The following is a 21,456-nucleotide window of genomic DNA, read 5'->3' as shown; positions in this document are numbered from 1 at the left end:
GGGTGAGTGAATGGCTGTGTGGTGTTTAGCTACTGACCGGGTTAAACCACAATGGTCCTTTTGGCACCCAATGTGGGGCTCGAAGAGTTGAGATAATGACAGAACTGACTAGAGTGTGTTAAACTAAAATTGGTATAAGTGTTAGACCTGCTTAATAGTTGCTAGTCATAATGCTTATTGCTTTAATCTCAAGTCTGCTGCGCCTGTTTTCCAAATTGAGTATTATAGCATGTTATTTACCATATGTACTCTGTCATGTTGTTTATTCTCTCCGGGCCCTGGTTTAAGATCATTATGGTACTGTGCATTGTAACAGTGGCTTATGAGATGATGAAATTTCTGATCATGTCTCTAACTTGGTATTTATACTCAGCAATGTCTTCGACTCTATACTTTGGAAACCATACCTTGGAAACTATTAGCAATTATGCCTATTGCCTTTTTTCATCAGGGAGCCAGTCTGTGGAGGGGAAAGGGGAAGGTATTTTTTCTTACTCGTTCACTCTCCCTTGCTCCTTCACCACCCCCTTATCCTCCTTGTTCACTCTCCCTTTCTCCTTCACCACCCTCTTATCCTCCGAGCTTGTTACAATAGTTCTCCAAGATATTGAATATCCTTGAGATACTCAGACCAGCATGGTCTTGTTGTTATGTCTCCTGAATGTGCTTCAGGTTTTGTTTAAAGTTAAACAACTATTTAGGAATCTCATCCAGAGATCTGTCCTGAGGCAGGATAGTTGTGAGTGGCCGGGAGTATGGGAGGATATGGGCAGATTTCTAGAGCAGTGGGCACCTCCAGTGTTTTGGAAATTCACCCCTGAACAACTGCAAAATCCCAAACAACTGGTAGAATGCTTGAAAAAAGGGTGTCATGACTCTGGCAGTTCCAAAGTGATATAAATCACTGTAACGTGCTGGGGTCTGGCTCATGCCTATCGAGCTGCAATTGATACTACTATCAACTTAGTGACAGACCCTACGGCCACTCCAGGTTCTGTGACAGACCCAACAGCCACTCCAACCCCTATGATGGATCCTGCAGCCACTCCAGTTCCAGCTCCTGCAGCCACTCCAGCTCCTGTGGCTGGGTCAGGGAAATGAGCTGTAGCAGTGCAAGTTGTCCCTGCAGAGGGTATTCCAACCCCTGTGGTAGACCCTGTAGCTGGGTCAGAGAAACAAGTTGTAGCTGTGCAAGTTGCCCCTGTAGAGAAGGTGAAAAAATGGTATAGAGATTCAGGTCTTTTATAACACAGAGAGTCTTCTGCTAAGTCTAGGTATAGAGAACATGATGCTGGGCCATCAGGGATTCAGGAGGAGGAAGATGAGGATGCCAAAAAATCAGCACTAACTACCCGAAACCTATACCAGCGTGAGATACGAGATGTGCGAAAAGATTTTGGTCATTGCATAGGTGAGCAGCTTGTCACCTGGCTGCTCCGGTGCCGGGACACCGGAGCCAATTGTGTGGAATTAGAGGGCAAGGAAGCCAGGCAGCTGGGATCTCTTGCTAGAGACGCAGGCATTGACAAAGCAATTGCAGATGGAGATGCAAGTGGACCACTATGGAGAAGGGAATCCAGTACCTGAGGGAATTAGCTGTACAGGAGGTGATTTATGAGGACCCAGACCTCAGACAAACATCCAAAGATCCAGATGAAGTCAGGTGTACGCGACCCATGTGGCGGAAGTTTGTACGGCGTGCACCATCATCATATGCCAGCTCATTGGCAATAATGGCCTGGAAAGAGGATGAGGAACCCACAGTGGATGAAGTGGCTAAACAACTCCGGCAGTACGAAGAAAGTCTCTCCTCTTCCTTACAGGCCTGCATCTCAGCTGTGGAGAAACTTTCTGAAGAGTTCCACTAACTTAAAGAGAATCTATCTTCTTCCCCACCTGAACCAACCAGTGTCCACCGACTAAAAGAGAACACTTGGGAGAAACTTTCTGAAAAGTTCCACCAACTTGAAGAGAGATTATTTTCCTCCGCACCTGTACAAAGCAGTGTCTCAGCTATCAGGGGTAAGTGTTCATGTGCACAAGGAAGACGATATGTTGGGTACTCACTCCGTGCCACCCTGTGGTTTTACTTACGAGACCATGGAGAGGACATGAGAAAATGGGATGGAAAATCTACCGCGACCCTAGAGGCACGGGTACTTGAGTTGCAAAAGAAAACAATCAGGAAAAAGGGATTCTCTGAAAAGTTTGCTGCTCCAACTTCTAGCAGACAGTCTTTCAAACACAGAAATGAAGAAGATTCTGACCAAGATTAGGGGGGCCCTGCCTTCAGCCAGGGGGAGGAAAGGGACAATTGAGTTTATTGGACTGTGTGGATTCGATCTGCCAGAGGGTAGAAAGGCCCAGCAGAGGGACCCGTACAAGTTGGATCGATGGGCAGAGCCTAATGGGATGAGGTTCAACATGGCTGAGTGCCGGGTCCTGCACTTTGGCCAAAACAACCCCATGCAACACTACAGGCTCAGGGCAGAGTGGCTGGAAAGCTGTGCAAAGGGAAGGGATCTGGGGGTGTTGGTTGACATTTGCCTGAACATGAGCCGGCAGTGTGCCAAGGTGGCCAAGAAGGCCAATGGCATCCTGGCTTGTATCAGCAGCAGTGTAAACAGCAGGACCAGGGGCGTGACTGTCCCCCTCTACTCAGCTCTGCTGAGGCCACACCTCAAGTACTGAGGGGAAGGAATTCACAGGTGGCCTTGCACTGTTTCACACATCCGTGAACTAAAGATAATAAGGAAGTAAGTGGTAGAAACAAAAGCTTGAACAAGGTTGAGATAAATAACTTGGCTGCAGTGTTAAAGATGAGCTTTGCACAGTGGACAGTTGCTGGCTGGCTTGAGGCACATGTCTGAGGATCACTAACCAATTGTTTGACAGATATGGGTGCATGGAGAGCACATGGAGCTACAGGGAAAGTATATGTAGTCGAGAAAAAGGGCAATAAATGTCTCCTGTTCAAGAGCCATTGGGAGTCCATGTCTTTCATCCCTTCAGAGTACCTCTTGCTCTGGCCTGGGCAGAGGGGCTGGCCCAGAGGGGCACAGGCACTCTGTGCTGGGGCTCTGTTGGGTCTGGCAGCAGGGGTGCCGGCATCTCATGGACCTCCATTTCCTGGTGCCGTGGCTGACCCTGGCCCTGGGGCTGCTGGGGAGGCCAAAAGCCACCTTTGTCCCAGCAGCTGTGGTGCCTTCCGAGGAGCTGGGGTTGTCGTGGCCATGCCCAGAGCTCTGCAGGAGCCTGTGGCAAGGCAAACATAAGCACAGCGGCCATGAGCTCTGCCTGCCCTCCTCCTGCCATGCTCTGTCAGGTAGCTTCAGCAAAGGGGACCCACAGTCAGCCCCTGGCTGGGCTCTGCCACTCACCTCTCCAGTGCCATCCCTGCTGCCTTGGGGTGCTCTGTGATGCACTGGGTGACCTCACAAGGCCTGCTGGCCAGCACATCTCCTGCAGGGCAACCAGGCCACACAGCGGCAGGGACCTCACCACTGCTCTTCCAGCCTCGTCCCCTCCCCTCGGCCCTGGCCTTGTCTCTGCTGGCAGGAGCGGCCTTGGGAGGAGCTTCCTGGCTTCCCCTCACCTCCTGCCAGCTGCTGCCCACCTAGGCTCCTGTCTCATTATTATAGTCCCTGATAAAACGTTCCACCCCAGCTTTTCTGTAGGCCCCCTTTAGATACTTCCATGTCCTTCTTGAGCTTGGGCCCCAGACGTGAATGCAGTACTCCACATGGGGTCTCACAAGAGCAGAGTAGAGAAAAAGAATCACCTTCCTTGACCTGCTGGACAAACTTCATTTGATGCAGCCCAGGATATGTGTGGCTTTCTGGGCTGTAAGCACACATTGACAGAAATTGTGGAGTTTCTCATCCACCAAATCACCCAGGTCCTTCTCCTCAGAGCTGCTCTCTATCCATTCTCCACCCAGCCGGTGTTTGTGCTTGGGATTGCCCCAGTCCAGTTGTAGGACCTTGTACTTGGCCTTGTTGAATGTCATGAGGTTCTCACAGACCACTCAAGTCTGTCAAGGCCCCTGTGGATGGAATCCCTTCCCTGCCACGTGTCACCTGTGTTATAAATGTCTCAGGATTCAAATTAGGATTAAATAAAAAAATAGGATTTATTGAAAGAATATAAAGGAATAGAGGTAAGCAAACAGCAGTGGGTGCACTGGGAGTCTCTGCTCCACCAGGACGCACACCAGTTACATCAAGCAGCTGATTTTTATGCTCCTAGACTAATACATATTCATTACTACTTCTAAAAAAAATAGATTATTATAATTAGCTTCCGGGGTGCAGTCCCTCCTACTGGAGCATGCGCAGTCTCCTCTGGGGGTCTCTTCTGGGGGTCTCTAGGGGTCTTTCATGCTGAAGGCTCGTAGTCTTCCTCTCCCCCTTTGTACTTACTGGGCACCATACCAAGTTTACAGAACATCCTCTTCAAGTCTTGTCTCCCAGCTGTCCTTCAGCTTCTTTCTCCTTCCTCTTTATCTCTCGGCCCCCCCTAACCAGATACCAAAGATCCGCATAGTATCCCATAACAGTCACTAGTTGTTATCAGTTGTTCTGAAACTCCCAGACATCAAACACAAACAGCTTTCTTATCTGACGCTTCACGAGTAATTAAAACATTCTTCCCCAGCCATTCACAGACACATCTATAGCAGTGTTAGAAATAGAAGTCCGGAATAACAAAAGCAAACAGGTTCATAAATTTAAGGAGTGATAAATTGACTAGAATGAATGAAGACTGGGACACACTGCAGCTGTGGTTCAAGAATTGAATTGCCAATGCAGGGCCCAGAGGCAGACAGGATTCAAACAGAATTGTTCTTTATGGACACGAATTGTTAAAACATTCCTCACACCTGCACCACCCAGCTTGGTGTCATCAGCAAACTCACTGAGACTGCACTCAATCACACTATGTACCAACAAATGTTGTACCACCAATGCTGTAACCCTATTGTAGATGGCCACCAGAGTTGATGGGCACAATCCACCCTTATTGAAGATCTGTTGGCTGTCACCAACAGCCACCAGTTGGCTGTCATCACCAGTCCAGAAAAGCAGGGTAGCATGGCAAAGCAGAGAGGGATACTTGCAATGAACCTGTGCAAGGAGCATGAGAGAAATCTCACAGGAACACTGGGGCCACCTATCCAGAGAAATGTCAGGGCTCTGTGAGGTGCCCACATCTGAGCTGGCCTCATGGACAGCTCCTACACACACGGCTTTTCAGAGACACGAGTCCCTGCCTTGCACACACAGGCAGCGCACTGCAGCACTTGCAGTGTCCCTCTGGCTCCTGCAGCCACTACCAGAGGCTGGGAGGCACCTCAGCCCTGCGGTGCATTGTCCTGCTCTGCCCTCCTCTGAGATGCCCCGAGGCATGAGGAATGGGCACAGGGGTCTTGGGGGTTCAAGGAAGTACATCTCAGAGCTGCATTCAGGTCGTGCACTTTGGCCTGCGGGCTCAGCATGGCTACACAACAGCACTAGAACTAAGCTACAGGAGTGGCCAGGCCTTTCACCAGAGCTGCATTTAGGTCTTGCACTTTGGACTAAATGGTCTCTGAAGGTGTCTTCCACCTGAACTATTCTGTGCTATTCAGGCAGTTGTTCCAGGATGTTACTCTCAGGATGAAGGGACCTAATGCTGTCTGCCCGCTGCCTTTCATGACCCCCTAGAGATAACAGATGGCCTTTGTAATTGCTTTTGTTTCTTCTCCGCATGCATACGATATGCCTGTTGGTAGCAGCAGCTGCAAAGGGTTTCTGTTCCCATGTCTCCCCTGCACCCGGACAGGCCCTGTTCTTCTCCCAGTACGCCCTATGTCCCAGGGAGCCTTTGGGATGCTCTTGGAGCACTATCTGATGTGACAGCAACTCCAAAAGATGACATGAGCCTTCAGGCATGGCCCATTTTGGAGGGAAATGATTCTCTGGAGGCCAGCTGTGTCATTGAAGTGCCCACTGCCTGTGTCTGCCTGCAGTCCCAGCACGGTGACAGAGCAGCACTGGCACCAAGCTCCAGGAGCATCCAGGCCTTACACCACCAGCAGGGCTCAGAAGGAGAGGGTGGCAGTGGCAAACGAGCAGCTCTGCATGGACCCAGTGGTGGTGCTCCCTGGCCACTGGGCTGGGACTCTTTTACCCTCAACATCTGCATGTGAGCACTGCCCGTGCAGACAAAGAAATGGTCTCTCAAGAAGGATATAAGAAAAAAGTCTCTTTAATTGGATAAAATATACAAGGAAAATGAAGAATTCTACTTCCTTCTGGACACCTTTTGTAAGAATAAATACAGAGGGAAAAAAAAATTGTCAGCACGAGAACATAAGACAGACTTTGCTTATTATGAGTAATTTTAAGGGTAATTTGCAGAACAAGGCTGTCAGTTTATTGCTTCTGAAATACATCCAGTCATCAGTTTCTGCACAGCATGCTTGACATCCTGGTTCCTCATGCTGTAGAAGAGGGGGTTCAATGCTGGAGGCACCATCGAGTACAGCACTGCCAAGATCAGGTCCAGGGAAGGGGAGAAGATGGAGGGGGGCTTCAGGTGGGCAAACATGACTGTGCTGACATTCAGAGAGACCACAGCCAGGTGAGGGAGGCACGTGGAAAAGGCTTTGTGCCATCCCTGCTGGGAGGGGATCCTCAGCACGGCCCTGAAGATCTGCACACAGGACAGAGCAATGAAAACAAAACACCCACACACAAGAAAAGTACTAACAGTAGTCATTCGAACGTCCCTTAGGTAGGAGTCTGAGCAGGAGAGCTTCAGGATCTGGGGGATTTCACAGAGGAACTGGTGCAGGGCATTGCCATGGCCAAGGGGTAATGAAAATGTATTGGCAGTGTGCAGCACAGCGTGGAGAAAGCCACTGCCCCAGGCAGCTGCTGCCATGGTGGCACAGGCTCTGATACCCAGGAGGGTCCCATAGTGCAGGGGCTTGCAGATGGCAACGTAGCAGTCATAGGCCATGACAGTGAGAAGGGAAAACTCTGCTGAAAACAAAAAGACTAACAGAAGGATCTGTGCAGCACATCCTGCATAGGAAATGGCCTTGGTGTCCCAGAGGAAATTTGCCATGGCTTTGGGGAGAGTGGTGGAGATGAAGCCCAGCTCGAGGAGGGCAAGGTTGAGGAGGAAGAAGTACATGGGGGTGTGGAGGCGGTGGTCGCAGGCTACAGCGGTGAGGATGAGGCCATTGTCCAGGAGGGCAGCCAGGTAGATGCCCAGGAAGAGTGCGAAGTGCAGGATCTGCAGCTCCCGCGTGTCTGCGAATGCCAACAGGAGGAACTCGGTGATGGAGCTGCTGTTACACATTTACTGCCTCTGAGCAAGGGAGCATGACAAAACGAATAAATGACAATTTAAAATTTAATTTGTTCTCTGACCAAAACTCATCGTATGTCTCATAGAACACATTACCACAAAGTAATCTGTGCCTCATTCCTTTCAGGATGAGCTTCTTGCCTTCCTTGGCTCACCTCAGGTTAGTGCTCTGAGGGTGCCACAAGAAAGCAGGGGGCTGTGCTGTGTGCTCTGCAGCAGTCAGTCCTGGCCTACAACAGGTAGGAGGGAACCTGGAGTGATCTGAGAAGTCCACTGGCCAGGGATGTCTCCCTGTTGCAGGACATGAGGAGAAGGTCAAATAATTCCCTAAGAAACAACAAAGGTGATGTTGGTATTATTTGTATGCTGAGGTGTGTGAGATGCCTCAGACTTACAGAAATGCTCAAGGAGCTTTAGTCTTTAATACGGACACTACAACTCCATTACCATCAGACTGCCTCAAAAAAAAAAATGAGCAGGAAAACAGAAGAAGAGTTGAAAAAGCACATTACCTTCAAGTAGCTCTTGCCTTGCAGTTCTTCTGTGCAGTGCCCTGGGGAAGTATGGGCTGTGAGCAGCCTGCCCCAGGCAGCAGGCTCTGGGCAGTGGCAGAACCCTACCCTGCCCTACCCTGCCCTGCCCTGCCCTGCCAGGGGAGCTCCTTCTACCCACAGCTTCTTCCCACAGCCCCTGAGCAACACCCCCGGCAGGCTGAGTGCTGAGCTTTGCAGGTAGCAAAGGCCCTACCCTGGCACACAGCCCCCAAAGCACAGCAGGGACTGTGCTCAGCACCACAGCCCTGGGCACACCTGTCTGAACCCCTGGCTTCACAGCCTGCAGCTGGCCTCAAGAGAAGCGAGCCCTCGGGCCCAGCACACTGACCCTGCAGCACACAAGCCCTGCATGCCCTTCAACTCCAACACCAAGTGTCCTCCTGACAGCTCCCACCAGCTGAGGGATGTGCCAGCTCCAGAAGAGCCTGGCAGGGTGCACAGTGGCATTGCCCTGTACCCAGAGACTTACCGTGGGGTGGTGGCTTGGAAGATTTCTCTCCCTTTGACCTCTCCTCTCCCTACCGACCCCAGGTTACCATGACCCACTCTCCCCCTTCTCTCCTCTCCCCATGTCAGCTGCAGGCAGTGCCCCCAGCCCTGCTGCACCTTGCAGAGGAGCTGCTCCTGGGTAGAGCTGTCTCTCTGCAGTGCTGTCCACTTGCCACGAGCTCCTTCCCTCCATCGCAGGAGCCCAGCCCCGCTCAGCAGCACACATCAAGACCAAAGCACTATAATTGCCCTTCTGGTGGGTTGGGGTAGAGCCCACGAGCCTCAGACACTGAGAGGAAATGGAAGACATTTCTCAAGAAGTCCTAGTCTGATGTAAACTGCAAAGACTAGCAGCACTAATGTGTCCCACTGAGGGACATTACAGACAAAGCCTCCCCAGGGATTTGTTAGAGAAGAAAACTGCAGGCAGTGATGAAGGGGAGACGAAGGCCAAGGAAAGGTGGCCCTGAGGCTTAGGAAACCTTGATGTGTCAAGGTTTCTTTGGTAATGCCAAGTACAAAGCCACAGGTGGTCATCTCCCAGGCTCTTGGAAAGAGATAGGAGGCATTGAGACCCTAATGCTCTAAGGATAATGTGCCTCCTCATAGGCATCACTGAGAGAGACAAAAGCCAGAGCCTAGCAGACAAAGCTGTTGGCTCTGTAGGGGGCTTTCATCTTGCAAAAGATCCTTGACCATAACCACCACACACTGTCCTATGCTGTTCCATGTCTACACTTGTTTCCATGTAGGGCTTAGGCACCCATCCTGTTTCTCATCTTGTTGTCACCAGAGAACCTTCCTGCCTTGACTGATGTCTCCCCATTTGCCCTCAGTAATCTATGAAACACAAAGACATGGGCTGATCCAGACACCCTCTGGGTGATCTCTTACACCACAGCTCTGCTCTTTGAGTAACATTTCACCTCAGCCCCCATCTCACCACCCACCAATCTGAATTTTATGATATTCTTTCTTTCTCGTGCTCTTTCTTACTAGGAGGAAAAACTCCACCATCACTGCAACCACTCCTCAAGCAGTCTCTGCATACTTCTCTACTGCCCAGAGCCTGTATGACACAGGGCCAAAGAAGCCCTCAGCCTGTGCCACACTGCTCCAGAAATAGCCATGGTAGCACTGAGTCAAGGGCAACAATAACTCAAGTGGTCTGGATGGCTCCCACTGCCCCTAGTGCAGCCCTGTAAGGAGCTGGCCTTGCTCCCTGTCAGCATGTCCCACTGCCTCCTATGGTGTCCTTGTAGCACCCAGGCCCTTCTCCTCAGGGTCCCGCCTCGGCTGCTCATGTCCAACCCTGCCCCAATGGATGCAGGTATTCTGTCCCACATGCAGCACTGGCCACCTGTTCTTGCCAACTTCAGGGGGTTTCTGTTGGATGAAGGCTGGAGATTCCCAAGGTCCATCTGCACTGAAGCTCCATTTTGTCACCTGTTCATGACTGGGTTCAGATGGCTCATCCTGATCATGGTATTGCTCACAGGAGAACAACATGAGGATTGCCAGGACAGTACAGGCACTAAAAGAGGTACTCGTCTGGAGGAATTTCTGACCCAGGCAGGAATTACCATGAGAACCATCTCTGAAACACCCAGTGACACTACAGAAATCAGGACCAGAGTAAATGAATGCTGGGCTGTTTGTATGCTAGGGTATTTTGCAGGAAAATATATACTTATACAGACACACATGCAATGTGGAATTTTCCAGTAACTGGTCTTGGATGCTGTGTAAAGCCAGGACCAGGCCCTAAGATTCCCTCACATTTGCTGAGCAGATAAATTCCAATGGGAATCTCCCACATAGAATCACCGAATCTCTTTCTGCATCAATGGTAATGGAAGGCACCCAGATCCAATGATTTAACTGCTTCCTTCTCCTGTCTGGTTTTAGTTAGGAGCTCCTTTCGCATCCGTGACAGGCTCCTGCCAGCTTTTCTTGACTTCATTTGTTTTTTGTGGACCACGCTTGGGTTCAAAGAGGAGATCCTCAGGCATTAACTGCTCATTTACCACTGATCTCTGCAGGGCCATATCCCATGGGATTCCTCCAAGCAGGACCACCAGCAGGCCCAGGTTTGCTCACCTCAAGGCTTCTGCTTTGCCTTGCTCCCCTCTCTCAGCAGCCTCAACTCCACCTTCTCATCCCTGCTTTTTACACTCCTAACCACCTCATCTTGGTTTATAATACAAGGTCCTGCAGGGCACCTCATCTCACTGGCTCCTCAGTCTTCCATGCTATCAAGATGTTATCAAGAAGCTCCCAAATCCTCCTGGACATTTTGTGTGAAGGTATACTGAAGAAGAGAGTCTGCTCCTTCCAGTTTATCTGGTCAAGTACCTTTTCCAGTGCACCAAGAGATGATGTAAGGGAGGCAATGAAGGGAGCCAAACCTGGTCACTTGTGCCAATTGATAAGGAAAGAAACAACGTGTGGGGATATGAACAGAACGCAGGTCTTCTTCACACCTTGCTTGACCTCTTACTCATCTGGATGCATTGATCCTGAGCTTAGTGGAAGTGGTGCTTGAGGAAGACTTGCAATGACCATTGGGTGGTCCAGAAACATGCTGGAGATGCTGTGGGAGGTTCTAGGATGCCCCAGGGCATTTTTAGGCGTCCCAAAGAGTTGCTTGGGTGTTGCAGGGAGGTGCTTGTATGCCCTGGGGAGATGCTTGGGTACTGCAGAAAGGTGCTTGTATGCCTTGATGGAGATGCTTGTGTTGCCTGGGGAGATACCTGGTTGCTCCAGGGGGATTTCTGAGTGTTCTGCAGAGATGCTTGGTGCCTCAAGAGAGGTGCTTGTTTCCCTAGGGAACATGATTGGGTGTCCTGTGGAAATGCCTGGCTAGCCCAAGGAGGTCCTTGGAACCTCAAGGGAGATGGTTGTCTCTCCTTTGGATATACTTTGTTGCTCCAAAGAAATACTTGAGTGCCCCAGATACATGTGGTGTGCCCAAATGAGGGACTATGGGAGTCCATGGAGGTTTGTGGGTGACACAGGAAGATCCTTGGGCATCCCAGGGAGATGTGTGGCTTCTCCTGGCAGGTGTTTGATGGCTGTAGGGAGGTGCTTAGGAGCTCCAGGGATGTTCTTGCATGCCCTCTAGTGATGCTGGGGTAGCCATGAGTAATGCTTTTTTGCTCCCTGGAGGTCCTTGGTTGCTGCAGGCTCTAGCAGTTCCCTGTATAGTCAGGAAAAAAAATAAATAAATAAAAAATAAAAAAGCATAAAATAAGGTAAAGCAAGCCATGGTTTGTACATCTTGTCACAGCGGACTATGAGGCAGGGCAAACTCCAGGGAGCTTTTTATTATAAGTGACATTACATGATTCCCAAAATGACAAAAACTACTGCTTTGCTTTTCCTTGTGCTGTCATGCTTGGTTTTGCCTTGCTCTGCTTTGTCTTCCCTGGCCCTGTTTGACTTTGCTTTTCCTGGCCCTTCTTTGCTTTGCCTCCCTTTGCTGTCCTTTTTTTGTTTTGTTTTGTTTTGTTTTGCTTTGCTTTACTTCTCCTTGCTTTGCTTTTCCTTGCTCTTCTCTGCTTTGCTTTTCCTGCACCTGCTTCGACACGCTTTCCTTAGAGCTGCATATTTCTGGGGGGGGTTGGTTTGTATTCCTGGCACTGATTTCCTTTTCTTTGCTCTGCTTTGATGTTCCTACTCCGCTTTGCTTTGCTTTTCCTGGCCCTTTTTTCTTTGCTCTTCTTAGGCCTGATTTGCCACAAGGATTTTCCTGGTAGAGCTTTGGTTTCTTTCGCCTGGCTTTGCACTGCTCTGCTTTGCTTTGCTTTGCTGTGCTAGCCTTCTTTTGTGAACCGTCCTACCGATTTTGCTGATTGATGTGTTTACACACACAGGAATGCTAGGTCACCTAATTTGGCCTCCCCACAGCCCGTCAACTGTACCTTCACAGCTGGCAGGTGGGGTTCAGCCAATCAGCCAAGTCTATTCCATGACCCCTGCTACCTGGCGAGGTTTTGAAAGACAGTAAGGAATGACATGATTCCTAAAGCTATAGCGGAAAACAAGCAACATAACCTTGAGGAATGTTTTAGCAATTCATGTCAATAGAGAGTTTGAAGGGAAATGTATTTGTAGGCTTTTCCTTAAAGTATCTGATATGTGAGAAGTTTCAGATTAACTGCTAACTATTATGACTATTGCATGGGACACTATGTAACTCTCTGATATCTGGCCAGGAGATTAAGGAGAAGGGGAAAGCTGAAGGACGACTAAAAGACAAAGCTTGTAGGGGACGTTGCACAAGTCTCTGACATAAAACCAAGTTGGACAAGGGAGAAGGACAAGAGAGAGGAGGACTAAGAGCCTTCAGCATGAGAGACCCCCAGAGACCCCCAGAGGGACCACCGGAGACTGATACGCATGCTCCAGTAGGAGGGTTTAGATTCCAGGGTTAGTAATTATACTAACCCTGTTTTTTCTAGTAGTAAGGAATATGTATTAGCCTGGGAGCATAAAAATCATCTGCTTGATGTAACTGGTCTTGGTGGAGCAGAGACTCCAGGCGCACCCAGCACTGTTTGCTTACGTCTATTCCTTTAATAAATTGTAAACTTTGATTATAATCCTATTTTGGGACTTAGCCATTTATAACAACTGGAGGCTCGTCCGGGATGGTTTTGGTTCCTGAATTCTGATTGGAACTAGGAGAGGCACCCCACCATTTATAACATAAATAACTACTACTAATAATAACGGTAATAATATTTATTTTCCAAAGCAGCTAAAGCAAAGCGGCCAGGCAGTCAGCCGCACTGAGCGGCACAGGTGGCGAGCCTCTGGCGGCCGAGCAAGAGCCTCTGACGTCAGAGCGAGCGGCGGCCCGAAGCAGCCGGGGTCCGGGGCCGCCTTCCCGACCTCGCCTTCCCGACCGGCGCCGGCGCCCCGCCCCGCCCCGTCCACTGCAAAGGCTGCAAAGGGCGGAGGAGAGGGAGGGAGAAGTGGGGAGGGGGCGGAGGTGGCCATTGAAGTGCGTAGACGGCGACTGTCAGATGCAGGCCGCCATGTCTACCCGTCCCTCCCACCCTCCGGGCCCCGTGGAGCCACCAGGTCTACTTCTTCCTCCCCAATCTCACCCCCCCCTCCCGCCTCGTGGAGTAACGAGCGCTTTCCTTTGCGTCGCGTTCGTGGCACTCGTTTGCTTTTCCTTCGTCTGCTCCGCCTCGTTCCGCTTTGCCGTTCCTCCTCCGCTTCGCTTTGCTTTTCCCGGCGCCGCTTGGCCTGGCTTTGGCTGGCAGCGCTCCGCCTTTCCGTTGCACGCCTTCGCTTCGCCTCGTTTCGCACGGATCGCTGAGTGCGGTGACACACGCCCAGCCACGCAGAGTCGCACGGGTGGCTCGCAGGCGAGCCAGAGCCCCTGACGGCAGAGCGAGCGGCAGCCCGATGCAGCCAGGGGCCGCGGCCGCGCTCTCGGCTTCTCGAGCGGCGCCGGCTCCTCTCCCCCCCTCTCCCCCGCCCGTCGCGCCGCAGCCCCGCCGAGCCGTCGGGCGGGGGGGCGGCGGGAGGGGCAATCCTCCTAGCTCGTCGCCGGCCGCTCCGCTCCGCTCCGCTCGGCGGGAAGCCGGCGCCACACGTAGGCGAGAGGGGTACGCATTATTCCGGGCACGGAGCTTCAAGCCGGCTGGTCGTCAGGCTCCCGCCGAGCCCGTGTCCCGGCCGGCAGGCAGCTAGATCGCGCGGGAGGGATCAGAGCGACGAGCTCGCACCCGCCTCCAGTGTTTTTTCCGCGGGCCCCGTTCGGGGCGCAAAGGCGGGCAGGCGGGTGGGCGTTGCCTCGGCGTGGGAACGGGGAGAAGGGGGGGAGGGAGGGAACGAGAAGAGGTGTATTTGTGAATGAATGAATGAATGAATGAATGAATGAGTGAATGAATGAATCAATCAATTCATTGATTCCTTCCCCCCCAGCCTCGATCCGCCAGGTGTAGCGTGCCGTCAAGTTGAGGAGCTGAAGCGGCACAGCCCGTTGGCGAGCGGGCGAGCCCGTGTGCCGGCTGTAGGCGGGACACAGCAGGACGCAGCCGCGCGCATTCCTCCGAATGCCGTATACAGCATATCCAGAGACGCAGAGGCGCGCTTCGCATCCGATGAGCCGACAGGTCTACCCGAAGATCCGACACCGTGTCTAGGCGCCATCTACACACTGATCCGAAATCCTATCTGCCCTCCGTCACTGTCACGAACGGGCGCATCCCCGAAGGGTCGCCAGGTCTACCCGCTGATCATACGGAGGGCACGTCTTGCTGTCAGCGAGCCCTCCGAAATGTCGCCAGGTCTACCCAATTACCCGGACACCAGGTCTACGTGAAGCACGGAACACCTTCCCAACAGGCCGCCAGATCTACCCACCATCTGCCGACGGCGCTTCGGACAGGCCGCCAGGTCAACCTACCAGGCCATGGGATGGGCGCCCCCCCGCCCACGTCTTTGGCGCATGCCTCCCTCGGCGGAGCCGTCCCTCCGCCTTCCCGAATGGCGTCAGGTCTACCCGTCTACCCGCCGCGGCCGGTCGCCGGGTCACCGTGGGGGCAGAGTGGGGGGAGGCAGCTCCCACAGGGCGGAGCCGCCAGGTCATCCCGGACACCCGAAAGGGAAGCGGGGGGGAGGGGTTGGGGGGTAGGTGGAAGGAGACGGTTTATTTTCCCTAGCAGGGCTTTGCTTTGTCTTGCTATACTTTCCTCTTCATTGCTCAGCTCTGCTTTGCTGTGCTAGGTTTTTTTTTTCAGACTGTCCCACTGATTTGGCCGATGAATCAATTAGTGTATTTATGTACACATAAACCTTCAGATGCACACCTTGATCTCCCTGCAGCCCAGCAACTGTCCCCTTGGAGCTGGAGGGTAGGTGCATCAGGCCTGGCCACCTGTAGTGGGTTTACGTGGCAAGGTTTTGGTAGCAGGGGGCTATAGGGGTGGTTTCTGTGAGAAAGATCTAGAAGCTGCCCCATGTTTGGGAAGGGCCCCATTGTTTTCCAGGTCTGAGCCAATAAGCGATGTTGTTTGCGCCTCTGTGAGAGCATATTTAAGACAGGGAAAAAAACGCTGCACCAGACAGCAGCTGGGAGAGTCAAGGGAGTGAGGAACAGCGCCAAGGTCATTGTATGAGGGAGGGGGAGAGGTGCTCCAGGCGCCGGAGCAGAAGTCCCCTGCGGCCTGTGGTGAGGACCATGGTGAAGCAGGATGTCCCCCTGCAGCCCATGGAGTACCACGGTGGAGCAGGGCTCCACGCTGCAGCCCGTGGAGGAGACCACGGTGGAGCAGGTGGCCCTGCACCGACGGAGGCTGCCGCCTGTGGAAGACCCCTGCCGGAGCAGATTCCGGGCTGGACCTGTAGCCCGTGGAGAGGAGCCCACGCAGGAGCAGGTGATCTGGCAGGAGCTGCAGCCTGTAGGGGAGCCAGGTTGGAGCAGTTTTCTCCTGAGGGATGGACCCCGTGGTACGGACCCATATCTGGAGCAGTTCTGGAAGAGCTGCTGCCTGTGGGAAGCCCACGCCGGATCAGTTCATCAAGGACTGCATCCCGTGGGTGGGACCCCACAGCACAGGGGACGAGAGTGACCGAGAAGGAGCGGCAGAGAAGAAGTGCTGTAGACTGACCATAACCCCCATTCCCCCGTTCCCCTGCGCCGCTCGGGGGGAGGAGGTGGAAGAGGGTGGATGGGGGGGAAGGTGCTTTTGTTTTTTTTTTTTTCCTTTGTTTTCTCACTTCTCTCGCTTGTTAGTTGTAGGCAATAAATCTTACTATCTCCTTATGCCGAGTCTGTTTTGCCCGTTACAATAATTATTGCGTGATTTTCTCGTCCTTATCTCAATCCTTGAGCCCTTTTCACATATTTTCTCCCCATTCCTCTTTGAGGAGGGGGAGTGAGAGAGCGGCTGTGGTGGAGCTCGGCTGCCCACTCGAGCGGAACCACAACACCACCCGACATGCTCTATTCTGCGGCCCCAGCCTTGCAGCAAGCCACCAGGTGGGTCCCGCCGCTGCTGTTCATCTGGGGATGCTGTTGGATGAGGGTTTGAATGACGATAAGTAACTACATGATTCCCAGAACTACAGTGGAAGAAAGGCAACAATAAAGAACTAGAAATAAACAGCTAAAGCAAGACATGGTTCTTGCCTCCTGTCACAGTGGACTATGCATTGTGAAGGAGGCCAGGGAGATGGTGATCAGGGTACAGCCACTGTCCAAGTCTGGCTGCCACGTGTACACAACATGAAGGCCCTTCGGTCTCCCCCCCACAGACACTTGGAACCCAAAGGAGGGCTAGCCAGCAACTCCTTACGTTTACATTGCTTCTCTTTGTTTTGTCCAAGCACTGCTTTGCTTTGCTCTTCCTGGCAAAGTTTTGCTTTCCCATCCCTCCTTTCCTCTGCTGTTCTTGCTCCTGCTTTGCCTCAGATTGCTTTGCTTTGCCTCAGATTGCTTTGCTTTTTCTCTCCTATCAATGCTTTGCTTTTCCTTGTGCTACTTTCCTTTGCTTTGCTTAGCTTTGTTTTGCTTTGTCTTTCCTGGGCCTGCTATATTTTACTTGTACAAGTCATGCTTTATTTTTTATTTCTTTGCTTCGTATTCCTGTCATTGCTTTGCTTTACCTTCTCTGCTCTTCTGGACCTTTCCTACCTTCACTGTGCTTTGCATTGCCTCAAACTACTTTCTTTCTTTGGCTTTCCCTTTCCTGGCACCACTTGGCATTTCCTTGTGCTACTTTCCTTAGCTTTGCTGTCTTTATGAACACATAAACAAGTTGGTCTTCCCACAGCCCAGCAGCTGTCCCCTTGGAGCTGGCGGGCGGGGTAGGGATCTGGCCACTAGGCCAGGTCTATTTTGCTGCCCACCGTTGTCCGGAGAGCCAGCAGGTGGGCTCCGTTGCTATTTGTCTGGGAAGGGTGGGGATTATGAACAACAATAAATTACTACTCGATTCCTAAAACTAAAAGGGGAAATAGATGGAGAATACTATTATTCTTACTACTACTACTATTCTTATTATGTTTTAATGATATTTATTTCCATTATTATGTAATACTTTTATTTCTAATAACTTTTTAGTAGTATAAAATAATAATTATTATTTTTATTATTGATCATTTATATAATGATAAGCAGCTAAAGCAAAGCAGCCAGGCAGCCAGCCAAACTGAGTGGCACAGGTGGGGAGCCGTTCGCGGCCGAGCAGGAGCCTCTGATGTCAGAGCGAGAGGTGGCCCGAGGCAGGCAGGGGCTGCTGCCACACCCTGGCCTTCTCAAACGCCCAGCTCCCCGTAAGCCAGCAACGGGCCCCTTTTCCTCTGGGGTGGGTGGGGGGTGCGATTTCGACTGACGCTAAGTTAACTCCGCATTTTGTTTTGGCAGCACCGTTTTGCTTTGCTTTGCTTTCCCTGGCCCTGCGTTGCTTCGCTTTGCTTTGTATTCATGACACTGCTGTGCTTTTCCTGGCCCTATTTTATTTATTTATTTTTTTTTTCTGTTCCTGACCATGCTTTGCTTTTTCTGGCCCTGCTTTGTTTCGTTTTGCTTTACTTTGTATTCATGACACCACTTTTCTTTTCCTGGACCACTTTTGCTTTGTTTTTTCTTGCCCTGCTTTTTTTTGCTTTTCCCTGCCCTTCTTGGATTTGCTTTTCCCTTTACCACTTTCTTTTCCCTAGCGGGGCTTTGCTTTGTCTCACTCTGCTTTCTGCTGCATTGCTCAGCTCTGTTTTGCTGTGCTAGGTCGGCTTCTTTGGCAGACCGTCACACCGATTTGGGTGATGAGTCGATCGGTGTATATATGAATGCATAAACCCTCAGGTGCACACTGTGGCCTCCCCACAGCCCAGCAACTGTCCCCTGGGAGCTGGAGGGTGGGGGCAGGAAGCCTGGCCACCCAGCATGGTCTATTCCTCATCTCCCACTGTCCCGCAAGCTGCCAGGTGGATCCCGCTGCTGCTGTTCGTCTGGGGATGGGGTTGGGTGAGGTTGTTTAGGACAATAAGTGATATTACATGATTCCCAAAATGACAGAAGCTACTGCTTTGCTTTTCCTTTTGCTGCTTTGCTTATGTAATAAATGGCTCAGTCTTCAAAATAGGACTATAATCAAAGTTTACAATTTATTAAAGGAATAGAGGTAAGCAAACAGCACTGGGTGCGCCTGGAGTCTCTGCTCCACCAAGATGCACACCAGTTACATCAAGCAGATGATTTTTATGCTCCCAGGCTAATACATATTCCTTACTACTTCTAGAAAAAAACAGGGTTAGTATAATTACTAACCCTGGAATCTAAACCCTCCTACTGGAGCATGCGTATCAGTCTCCGGTGGTCCCTCTGGGGGTCTCTCATGCTGAAGGCTCTTAGTCCTCCTCCCTCTTGTCCTTCTCCTTTGTCCAACTTGGTTTTATGTCAGAGACTTGTGCAACGTCCCCTGCAAGCTTTGTCTTTCAGTTGTTCTTCAGCTCTCCCCTTCTCCTTAATCTCCTGGCCAGATATCAGAGACTTGCATAGTGTCCCATGCAATAGTCATAATAGTTAGCAGTTATTCTGAACCCCCCCCAGCTATCAGATACTTTAAGGAAAAGCCTACAAATACATTTCCCTTCAAACTCTCTATTGACACTAATTGCTAAAACATTCCTTTGCAAGATACAAGAACTATATACATTAACCACTCTGTTTTCCTTACACTTGTGGTTGTACAAGGGTATGTAAGACAGAAGGTCACATTCATCATACCATGCGGCCCTAGCATTGTTCCATACTGACACGAATCAGATGAACGTATCTCACAATCCCCCATCACCTTTTTCATGTCCTTGATTCATTTTTTCCTTTCTAATCAAGTCAATACTTGCTGAATTCATACCAACTGATACCAATTTTGGATCTTTGTTTGTTTTTATTATCATCAGGGAATGGGTTTTCTCTTTCCCTGGTTCTGGTTCAACAGGTACCGCAGATATTTGCATTCCTTGTATAACCGAGTGTATTAGTCTGGTAATACAAGGTATTAAACATGGAATTATTAACAATCCTCCACATATCCCAATACAACCATCCTTATTTTAGCAAACCAATCACCGCCCATAAAGCCCCCTCTCATAATCCTCTTAGATCAATTCCATTCCAAATTTGAACTGGGGCATGTGCAATTTTCTTAATTTCTTTTACAAGTTCATTTACAGCTTTTCTTTCTGTTGTGGTTTAACCCAGTGGGCAGCTAAACAACACACAACCATTTACTCACCTACCCCCCTCCTTCTCTGAGATGGGAGAGTGAAGCGGGAAAGTGAAGCCTGTGAGTTGAGATAAAGACAAGAAAATAATAATAATAATAACAATAATAATAATGACAATAATGATAATAGTACTACTAGTAATAAGGTGTATGAAACAAGTGATGCACAATGCAATTTCTCACCACCCGCTGTCCGATGCCCAGCCTAACCCCGAGCAGTCCGGCCCTCCTCCAAGCTCTTGCACCCCCAGCCTGCCCGCTGACAGGACAGAGTGAGAAGCTGAAACGTCCTTGGTTTGGTGCAAGCACTGCTCTGCAACAATTAAAACATCAGCATATTATCAGCACTCTTCTCATCCTAAGCCAGAACATAACATGGTACCAGCTACTAGGAAGAAACACCCTCATCATCAATCTTTAAACAGCAGTTACTAAAGTTAAATTTTCCACATTCTCCTTCTTGTGCTAGTAAATAATCTAAAGCTAAGCGATTTTGATACAAAGCAGTTCTCATCTTGGTATTTTGCTTTGTAATTAATCCAAGTGCATCTCCAGTTTTATTTATAACTATTTCTGTTACAGCTTGTAACCTAATTATTCTATTAAGTATATATACTGGGGTCCTATAGCACCAGGATCCGTCTTCTGCCCACGTAGATGGATCATTATAGGCAAACACCTTCAATCAAGGGGTTGGGCCCGCTTTCAGGGTTGATTCAGGCTTGTGTTACTATTCAGCCTGTCAGGGTGATCCAGCTTCTGATAAACGAATCACAATTTTGTATGGGTTTAAAAAAAGATGTTCTTATGTTATTTTCTTGGGACAGCCTGACCTTAGTGTGGGAGAAGTCCAGTCGAGGCCCTCTCACTCAGCAGTCAATACCCATAGGGGTTGCCTCCCTCGGAAGACCATACACACCACAGTGGAGGGTCCTGCCCCGCTCTTGCCTTCTCCCTTTCCTCCTTTCAGGCTTGTCCCCTTTATTTGGCATCCTTAATTCATGCAGAACCTCATTGCCAGAATATTAGTTCTTCTTTAGCTTTAATTTCAGTTCCCCAGGAGCGAACTCAACCCTCCAAGTTTCGGTAGTTACTTGTCCTTTTATTCTGGATGCATGGGTCCAACCCCTTTCTGCTGTTCTCACAGCTGTTTCAGTAGTAAGTAAAACAAGGTACAGTCCCTCCCATTGGGGATTCAATGATTCTTCCCTCCAGGTTTTTTTTTTTTTTGTTTTGTTTTTTTATTAAGACCTTGTCTTCTGGTTGTATCTTATGAATAGCAAATCCTAAAGGTGGTGTTTGAGTCATCATTCCAATTTCTTTTAGCTCTTGTAATCTCCTTTCAATAATAATTATATATATTTCTGGATGCTACGATCCTCAACTACATTGTTCCCTAGAGGCATCCCTTGAGAATAAGGCATACCATATAACATTTCATATGGTGATAATCCAGTCTCACTGTGTGGTTTAGTTCTTATGTTTAAAAGTGACAATGGTAAGCATTTCGTCCAGGGCATTTGTGTCTCGATCATTGATTTAGCCAATTGTTGTTTTATTCTTTGAGTCATTCTTTCTACTTTCCCTGAGCTTTGTGGGTGCTACGGAGTATGGTATTCCCACTGAATACCTAATGATTGACATAATAATTTTATTATTTTAGAAGTAAAGTGTGTGCCCTGATCAGAATCAATGTACTGGATTATCCCATATCTAGGTATCAGGAGTTCTAATAGATTTTTTACCAGCATTTGTGCCATAGCTCATGCTACTGGATAAGCTTCTACCCATTGTGTTAAATG

At 50.0% G+C, this 21,456-nt stretch overlaps 1 protein-coding gene across 1 annotated transcript; it reads right to left on the bottom strand.

The window, feature by feature from the left end:
* Nucleotides 1–6,411: 6,411 nt before the first annotated feature.
* Nucleotides 6,412–7,350, bottom strand: LOC311216498 (olfactory receptor 14C36-like; the record flags this gene model as incomplete). Its single annotated transcript, XM_084298024.1, has 1 exon — nt 6,412–7,350. One exon carries the CDS (start codon nt 7,348–7,350, stop codon nt 6,412–6,414), a length of 939 nt encoding a protein of 312 aa, XP_084154150.1.
* Nucleotides 7,351–21,456: the final 14,106 nt, after the last annotated feature.

The sequence above is a fragment of the Netta rufina genome (assembly GCF_964035555.1).
Source record: "Netta rufina genome assembly, chromosome: 18".
Lineage (NCBI taxonomy): Eukaryota > Metazoa > Chordata > Aves > Anseriformes > Anatidae > Netta > Netta rufina.
This window is presented reverse-complemented; position numbering and strand designations above follow the sequence as displayed.